Source organism: Rana temporaria, chromosome 1 (assembly GCF_905171775.1).
Source record: "Rana temporaria chromosome 1, aRanTem1.1, whole genome shotgun sequence".
NCBI lineage: Eukaryota > Metazoa > Chordata > Amphibia > Anura > Ranidae > Rana > Rana temporaria.
The window spans coordinates 80572319-80581952 of record NC_053489.1 but is presented as its reverse complement, the minus strand read 5'-3'; the positions used below and the strand labels follow the sequence as shown (position 1 = coordinate 80581952).

The following is a 9634-nucleotide window of genomic DNA, read 5'->3' as shown; positions in this document are numbered from 1 at the left end:
TCTGTACGGTGGATGCACTGATTAGTACGGTGGATGCACAGATCTATAGGGTGGATGCACTGATCTGTACGGTGGATGCACTGATCTGTACGGTGGATGCACAGATCTATAGGGTGGATGCACTGATCTGTACGGTGGATGCACAGATCTATAGGGTGGATGCACTGATCTGTACGGTGGATGCACTGATCTGTACGGTGGATGCACAGATCTATAGGGTGGATGCACTGATCTGTACGGTGGATGCACAGATCTATAGGGTGGATGCACTGATCTGTACGGTGGATGCACTGATCTATAGGGTGGATGCACTGATCTGTACGGTGGATGCACTGATCTGTACGGTGGATGCACAGATCTATAGGGTGGATGCACTGATCTGTACGGTGGATGCACAGATCTATAGGGTGGATGCACTGATCTGTACGGTGGATGCACTGATCTGTACGGTGGATGCACAGATCTATAGGGTGGATGCACTGATCTGTACGGTGGATGCACAGATCTATAGGGTGGATGCACTGATCTGTACGGTGGATGCACTGATCTATACGGTGGATGCACAGATCTATAGGGTGGATGCACTGATCTGTACAGTGGATGCACAGATCTATAGGGTGGATGCACTGATCTGTACGGTGGATGCACTGATTAGTACGGTGGATGCACAGATCTATAGGGTGGGTGCACTGATCTGTACGGTGGGTGCACTGATTAGTACGTTGGGTGCATTGATTAGTACGTTGGGTGCACTGATCTATACGGTGGGTGCACTGATTTGTACGTTGGGTGCATTGATTAGTACGTTGGGTGCACTGATTTGTTGGTGTGTATTCTGTAAAATAACAAATCAGTGCACCTCCTATTAGGGTGACCACGTGTCCCGGATTCTGCAGGTCTGTCCCGGGCACCTTCACTCTGGGACAATATCAGTTTCCCGGAATGAAACTGACACAGGTCCCAGCATGAACCCCTTCAGAGCTTAAGATGTGACATCACCCTGCCACCCCCCCCCAACTAGTGATGAACTACAGGTCCCAGCATGAACCCCTCAGAGCTGAAGATGTGACCCGCCCCCCAATTAGTGAAGAACTACAGGTCCCAGCATAGATCTGTGAAATCTATGGGATCACACTCTAGATCTCACAGGTTCATACTGGGAGTTTCAAATTTGGGGGGGGGGTCACACCCTAAGATCTCAGGGGTTCATGTTGGGACAGGTAGTCCTTTACTTTGGGGGTGTGACCTCCCCAAAGTTAAAGACTACAGGTCCCAGCATGAATACCCCCCCAGAGCTGAAAATGTGAGACCCCCCCCCCCCCCGCCTCCCAAATAGTGAAGAACTACAGGTCTTAGCATAAACCTGTGAAATCTATGGGATCACACCCTTAGAGCTCAGGGGTTCATGCTGGGTGTTGTAGTCCTTCACTTTTAGGGGTTTGAAGGACTACATGTCGCACCATGAACCCCTTAGAGCAAAGATGTGACTGCCTCCCCCCCCCCCTCCCCCCTCCCCCAACCAGGAACCAAGAACTAGTGAAATCTATGGGATCACACAAAAAAGGTATAAAAATAATATTTTTTTTAGGGGGGGGGGGGGGGGTCCCGAATGGCAGTTTGGAAATGTGATCACCCTACCTCCTATGTATTCCCCTGCAGTGTGTATGTATATATTATATATATATATATAAATGATAAGATGTTTATTTCTGTCTGTATAGAGTGCACCTCCTATCATAGGAGGTGCACTCTATACAGACAGAAATAAACATCTTATCATTTATATATATACATACACACTGCAGGGGAATACATAGGAGTCCTATGTATTCCCCTGCAGTGTGTATGTATATATTATATATATATATATTAATGATAAGATGTTTATTTCTGTCTGTATAGAGTGCACTTCCTATGCAGTGTCCTCTAACACAGTGCGGTGAGTGTTCCATTCATTTCTATACTGTCATCCCCCGCCGTCCCCCGATGACAGCTCCTGCAGGGATATGCCCAGGCAATGACCAGAAGGAAAGGCGGGCGGGGACCCAGGCGGGTGACATCACATTTGGGCGGTCCGGGACACATGATATAAGGGGGAGGCGGCGGTTTGTGGCAGCAGTGAGCGGAGCTCTTTGGTAATAGTGGAGAAGGAGATTGGAGGAGCGGAGAGGAATAGTGATGGAAATACTGAGAACGATCACCTACCAGCCGAGTACTGGGAATAAGATGTGTGAGCAGGCTCTGGGCAGAGTGTGTGATCCCAGCCGGAGGTGGAAGGTCCCGGCCGAGGGTGGAGGAGAGCAACACCGACTTCACCATACATGTGCGACCCCCACCGGCGAGGTGTCCCGGATCATCACCGACACCGGGACCGGGAGACGATACTGCCGGGGAAAAGTGCTGGGCAAGGTAATTCGGAGGGGCAGCTATGGATTACATTATTCATTATATCTGTGTGATTAACACTGGATCTACCGGATCACCTACCGATCTGATCATCAACTGTCATACACTGATCAATATCCTAATATTACTATATACTCTATGTACCGAGCAACAAGTCTGCAGGAGATCCTTATACACCGACATGGACTGTCTGTGTGCATTCATTTCTATTCTATGTATATTGTGTGTATTTATATTCTGTATGTATTTGTGTGTATAGATTCTGTTACCATGCATTTTTGTGTATTTCCATTTTTGTATACTTTATTTTACATCTTTCATTTAATTTCTATCTTTGTCTTGCCTTTCTTTATATCCCGTTTTCTTTATATACCTTCTTGCTTTCTCTATTTCTTTATATCCCTTTTTCTTTATATCCCTTCTTGCTTTCTCTATTTCTTTATATCCCTTTTTCTTTATATCCCCTTCTTGCTTTCTCTATTTCTTTATATCCATTTTTCTTGCTTTTCTTTATATCCATTTTTCTTTATATCCCTTTCTTGCTTTCTCTATTTATTGATATCCCTTTTTCTTGCCTTTCTTTATATCCATTGTCTTGCTTTTCTTTTATATCCCTTTTTTTCTTTATTTCTCTTTCTTGCTTTCCCTATATCTTTATATCCCCTTTTTCTTGCTTTTCCTTTATATCCCCTTTTCTTGCTTTCTGTGTGTGTGTGTGTCTGTTTTTATTATTTCATTATTTTCTTTGTATCTCGTCTTTCTTCTATATTAATTTTTTTTAATTTTTTTCCGTTTTATCTGTGTGTGCATCTATAAATGCCTCTGTGTATAGAGCTATGCATCCTTTGTGCAGAGCAATCTAGCTCTTTGTATCTGTGGGGATGTATGTGTATTCTCTTTATATGTGTGTGTTTGTAGTTTGATGTGCATCATGCATGTTTTGTAAATAAAAGGCTCTGTATTCACAGCCCTGAGTTCCTTGCATTGATCATTAATGAGGAGAATGCATGCCGTCAGTGCCCTTGACTTCTGGTTAATGATGGTTCCCATGTTGGGTTTAATCCAGGCAGATTAATATTTTAACGCTTGCATTCCATTACAACCGCGCTTGGCAAGTCCAGTGTTGCACAGCAGCTAATCTTCCCCCATCCTATTCTGTCTTGCAGGGTGGATTTGCAAAGTGCTATGAAATGACAGACTTGGCAACCAACAAAATCTATGCTGCAAAAATTATCCCACACAGCAGGGTGTCCAAACCTCATCAGAGAGAGAAGGTGGGTGTTCGTTGGTTTTATTTTTTTATTTGTATAATGACCTTGCGTCTCATTTCTTGGATTAAGGTGCATAAATCTGTGTGGGGGGGGGGGGGGTTCCTTATCTTACCTTACACACTGACATTGTATCATTTCTTGGCTTAAGGTGCTAAAGCCTGTGTATTTATATTTTTGCAGATTGACAAAGAGATCGAGTTGCACAGAACCCTCAACCACAGGCACATAGTGCAGTTTTATCACCATTTTGAGGATAAGGAGAACATCTACATATTGCTGGAATACTGCAGTCGAAGGGTGAGCATTCATTCCTGCAACGCTCCACTGGCCCCTTGTCCCTCTCCTCCTAATCCATTCAATGTGTGTCTGTTCTATGCCCGATCGCTCCCTGACACAAACTGACAGCTCCTATTGTCTCCACAGTCTATGGCACACATATTGAAGAACCGCAAAGTACTGACAGATCCCGAAGTGAGATACTACCTCAAACAGATTGTGTCTGGCTTGAAATATCTACACGAGCAAGAAATCCTGCACAGGGACCTGAAATTAGGTAGGTGGCATTTATTTTCTTTGAGTAATTCTGCCTTGGCTGATGTTAGCAGCTGACGCATGCAGAAGCTGAAGGTAGCGTTTTGGATGATAGTCACTTGATGATCCTATTTATATTGACCACAGAGCTTACGTGTTTTTTACTGTTCTATTATAGGAAATTTCTTCATAAATGAAAATATGGAGCTGAAAGTGGGTGACTTTGGCCTTGCAGCAAGATTGGAGCCAATGGAACAAAGAAGAAGGTAGGTCTTGGAGGAGCTCAGTGTTATAAATTGGATACAGATCCATAGATTTCAGTGTGAAACCCCTTTAGACTTCTTTAGTGACGGCAGCCAATGGAAATGGATGTCTTGTCAGTGGTGGGCTTTAATTAGTCTTGATTACTCCACTCTTGGTGAAAGCAGATGCGGTTTCTGGCTAGGCTTTACTCTACATCTGCCTTTTTGTACTGTCATTTAATAAAGTAAATTGTAAAACGTAATCTAATTTTCTTGCTATTTTTTTCCTCCACTTAGAACAATTTGTGGTACACCAAATTACCTCTCGCCTGAAGTGCTTAACAAACAAGGACACGGCTGTGAATCGGACATCTGGGCTTTGGGATGTGTCATGTAAGTCTGCCTTTAGGTTTTCCCAGTGATGAATTGTCAATCATGACTCTAGGCTGTCAATTACTTGAATGTTCAGGCTTGTTAAATGTTTGACAGTACAGAGAAGACATCCATGCAGAAGCACACGGCTTAACTCTTTATTACCTAGACCTATTTTCATTTTATTACCTATATTTACTTTTAACATAATGGGCTGTAATGCATATATAACTTAATGGGTTATATAATGCACATATAATAGAATACCTTGCATTTAGAACCACATTTCTCAACTATTTTTGCCCCAGGGGGAACTGTTCTAAATCTCACGAGGAACACCTGTTTTAAAGCATTCTATTGGGGGTCTTTGAGAATGTCCCATACATTAGTGGTCATTACACCCCTCTTTACAAACGAGATCAATGTCATGCCGCTTTGCCAAGTGGCCTTGTAACTATGCAAGCACTATGCAAAGCCATGCGCCACAAATCAAGGGACCCCCCAGCAACCTTTTGGAGGACACCTTGGGCTCCATGGAACTCTGATAAGAAATTTGAGACCCCTGTTCTAACTCTATTCTCAAAGGGTCATTTTACTGTCCTTCCAGCTTTAAGGGGGCCGGACTGTGGCCAGTGGGAGTAGAAAATGCCCCATCATTGGTTTTAATGATAGGAAGAAGGCCCCATTGTTATCATGGGAAGAATAGTGCCATCGATGGTGTCAGTGGGAGGAACATTTTCCCATCATTGTTGGTGGAATAGTGCCCAAGGGCCACATCTGGCCCCCGAGCCACAGTTAGGAAACCATTGGTTTAGAATGGTTAATTAGTACTAGAATAGCGTGTGTGTTTGTTTGTTTTGATTTATTTGTTTATTTTATTTTTTTGTGGAGGTGTATTTTTACCAATTCGCTTTTTTGTTTTCTCTTTTTATAGGTACACAATGCTGCTCGGAAGACCTCCATTTGAAACCACAAATCTTAAAGAAACCTATAGATGTATTAGAGAGGCTAAATACTCCTTGCCATCCTCACTAATGTCCTCTGCCAAGCATCTTATCGCCAGCATGCTGTCCAGAAACCCAGAAGACAGACCCAGCCTGGAAGAAATCATTCAGCATGACTTCATCACACAGGTTAGACACGTTTGATCTCTGGGGGGTGTCTTGATGTTTCTGCCTGAACTTCATTTCAGACTTACAATTCCATTTTCTTTTTCTCTACATTAGGGCTTCACACCAGAGAGACTTCCATCAAGCTGCTGTCACACTGCACCAGATTTCCACTTATCAAGTCCAGCAAAAAGCTTCTTCAAGAAGGCTGCTGCAGCTTTGTTTGGTGGGAAGAAAGAAAAGGCTAAATACCTAGATAACCACAGTAAGTGGACTTCAAAAGTGGGATCTTTTGAGATGTTTGCTTTTCTCCTTCCTGTCCTTGTTTTACTGATCATGCCTGATTTCCCTGTAGATAAACCTGCAAAGGAAGATGAAGAAATCTACAAGCTGAGGCAGGACCTTAAGAAAACAGCCATATCTCACCAAGCTCACAATCCCAGAACGGACGAGGTTGGTTGAATTTGCGATTTGGCTGAAAGCCTTTAGTGTACAGAAATAGAAGCTTTTTAAAATTATTTTTAGAAGGCTTTTTTGGCATTCTCTTAATGGTGCTCTTGCATTCTTTGTTCTTGTAGGAGAGTAAAACTATATCCAAGTCCAACATCCATGACAAGCCTGACAAGCAGCAGATGGGGGACACGATACGACTCATTGTTCGAGGGACCCTGGGTAGCTGCAGCAGCAGCAGTGAGTGTAAGTAGAGCAATATCAGTGGATTGGCAATTCTAGGCCTCAGTGATTACTGTGGGGGAAAGATCAGTGTGCACAATTAAGCTCCCAGCTGCTTTGGCACCGTAACCAGTCAGAACATTGACAGTACAATTATAGCGTTGTGCTGAATGCCCAGAGTAAACCAGAAAACAGCGATAATTGCAAACGCCTCAGAACTTGAGCACTGCTAGTCTTTATTTCTGAATGCATGCCAAGAGATTTAAGCTGACAGATTTTCATGTAATTGGTAGTAATTTTTCTGTTCTTTTACCTTTTTCAGGCCTGGAAGACAGCACAATGGGCAGTGTGGCAGACACCGTTGGAAGAGTCCTCAAGGGCTGCCTAGAAAACATGCCAGATTCAGATTGCATCCCAAAAGAACACCTTAGCACCTCATTCCACTGGGTGACCAAGTGGGTGGACTACTCCAATAAATATGGCTTTGGTTACCAGCTATCAGACCACACAGTTGGCGTGTTGTTCAACAATGGAGCGCACATGAGCCTATTGCCTGACAAAAAGTAAGAACTGGACATTGCCTGCTTTTATAATGTTCCTTTGCCTTGTTTTTTTGTCTTGTGTCTTACAGTTGTGCTATTTACTTTTCAGGACTGTGCACTACTATGCTGAGCTTGGGCAGTGTTCCATCTTCGCAGCTACAGAAGCCCCAGAGCAATATTTCAGCCAAGTGACGGTGTTAAAATACTTCTCTCATTACATGGAAGAGAATCTTATGGATGTAAGTATTCAATGTTTGGTTATCTAAAAGTAGTGATTTGATGTATGCAAGATCACCCTTTTAATGTCATTCCTATGATGAACATATAGTATACATGTAAACGGGTTGCTCAACAACTTGCTTATGGCCAGCTGTCCCTTCAAGATGTTGAAATCTTAATTGATCGTACATATACATGCAAGTTAGAGCTTATTTTGAGAACTCAAGGAAATGTGCTGCCTAATATCTAGTTAAAGCAGAACTTCACCTAGAGGGGGAAGTCTCACCAGATTTTGCACTCCAGTTTTTTTTAGTAGAGCAATTCCTTTAGTTTTTTGAAGGGGGGGTTCCCATTCCCTCTTTTGCCCAGATCACTGTGATAAACAAAGTGGAAGTGCACCCCCCTCTTCACCGGCAGCCTTTCGGGATAAATTATAGGTCCCTGAAGACACTGGGGCCATTCACAAAGCTCAATGGGGAACTGGCTGTGAAGCTGCAAGGCTTCATTGCCAGTTTCCCTTTAAGATGCCAGTGCGAAGTCCATTGAAGAATCTGCTTGGGTGAGGACAGCACTGGATCCTTGGACAGGCAAGTGTCCTTATATTTAGTCAGCCGCTACAGTATTTTTAGTTGCTGACTTGTAATTTGTGTGGAGACTGAACCTCCTCTTTAATTGTCCTTCTGAATATACAAATTGCCTGGTTCAGCATTGAATTACTGAATCAGATGGGAAGTATTCAGATCAAGTGGTCTTGCCACACTGGTTGCATGCTTGTTCTGAATTTACCTTGCACTATTGAAGTTGAGATGGCCACTTATCTAGCCTTTTTTAGAATGTTCACCATGGCAGCCTTTATTTCCTTTTTAATAGTATTGTCAGGAAAATGTATCTAATGAAGGTGCAAATGTTTTAGTTTTACAGTAAGTGTTTTAACTGTAATGTTAAGCAGTTATGTTATTTTCTTTCTAAAGGGAGGTGACTTGCCCAGTGTAACAGACATATGTAGACCACGATTGTACCTGCTGCAGTGGTTGAAGTCTGACAAGGCCCTAATGATGCTCTTCAATGATGGCACATTTCAGGTATGTATTTCTCACTATTTGTCTGCCATGTCGCCCAAGTCTTGTAATAATTTGTAACAATGTTGGTAAGGTTTGATTTTAGTTATAATATAATTTTTTTTTTTAACAGGTAAATTTCTACCATGACCACACAAAGATCATAATCACCAACCAAAACGACGAATACCTGTTGACTTATATCAATGAAGACAGGATGTCTACAACTTTCCGTCTGAGCACGTTACTAATGTCAGGTGGCTCTAATGACTTGAGAAACCGAATGGAATATGCATTGAACATGTTGTTGCAGAGGTGTAATTAAGGTGTCAGAAGGCTGTTGGAAATGTTGAGGATAAAGTCCTTCACTGTGAGAACTGACAAGCGCTGGAACCCTAGCATGTTTGGAAAGAGGAGGTGGTACGATAAACAAACTTCCTACGTAGCACGCTGGGCTGGAACCAGACTGTACATTCATCCTGCTTTGTTGGATCCATTGTTTTGTTTGATTGGATACTTTGTGGAAAGGAACTACAATGGCTCGAGGAGAAAGCATCTGACAAAGTGGGGTGACAAAGTTTTTGCTCTGTAGAGAGCACTCGGTGGACATGGAATTGGAACTGTGAACACGTATGATTCCGGGACTGATATGTTGGCTTGAATGGACAAGTGGAATCGCTGTGATCAATGCAGCTTACTGCTGCCAAACTGTGAACTATGGCCATATATATATATTTTAATACCCACATTTTGTGGCTGGACAAGTGCATTCCTAGTTACTAACCTAATTTATTACAGCCCAAAAGTGAAGTATTTGACTTTTTTTGGACTTAACTATTTTAAGTATACATTGTATACGTTGTTGGCAATAAAGAAATATGAAACAATCCCTTGAGTCCTGTGTTTGCTTCTGGTAGTCTGCAAAGCTGCTCCTGGCCTGTGTGGTACAGGAGGGGTGGAGTTGGGGGGCCCTGTGTGGTACAGGAGGGGTGGAGTTGGGGGGGCCCTGTGTGGTACAGGAGGGGTGGAGTTGGGGGCGCCTGTGTGGTACAGGAGGGGTGGAGTTGGGGGCGCCTGTGTGGTACAGGAGGGGTGGAGTTGGGGGGCCTGTGTGGTACAGGAGGGGTGGAGTTGGGGGCGCCTGTGTGGTACAGGAGGGGTGGAGTTGGGGGGCCTGTGTGGTACAGGAGGGTTGGGGGGGGGGGGCAGAAG

General features: G+C 43.4%; 1 protein-coding gene across 1 annotated transcript; it reads left to right on the top strand.

The window, feature by feature from the left end:
* Positions 1-2107: 2107 nt before the first annotated feature.
* On the top strand, positions 2108-9309 carry PLK2 (polo like kinase 2). The gene is made up of 14 exons (XM_040339643.1): positions 2108-2409; positions 3573-3680; positions 3858-3974; positions 4101-4230; positions 4387-4474; positions 4748-4843; positions 5757-5955; positions 6049-6196; positions 6287-6384; positions 6510-6627; positions 6926-7166; positions 7255-7384; positions 8336-8446; positions 8556-9309. Exons 1-14 carry the CDS (start codon positions 2179-2181, stop codon positions 8745-8747), a joined length of 2007 nt encoding a protein of 668 aa, XP_040195577.1. The 5' UTR covers positions 2108-2178; the 3' UTR covers positions 8748-9309.
* Positions 9310-9634: the final 325 nt, after the last annotated feature.

Bases quoted from the DNA above. Each gene is read 5' to 3' on its own strand.
- PLK2 (XM_040339643.1), top strand. From the start codon at position 2,179: ATGGAAATACTGAGAACGATCACCTACCAGCCGAGTACTGGGAATAAG. The intron at 5,956-6,048 runs GTTAGACACGTT...TCTCTACATTAG, and splicing joins AGCATGACTTCATCACACAG to GGCTTCACACCAGAGAGACT. The intron at 7,385-8,335 runs GTAAGTATTCAA...TTCTTTCTAAAG, and splicing joins TGGAAGAGAATCTTATGGAT to GGAGGTGACTTGCCCAGTGT.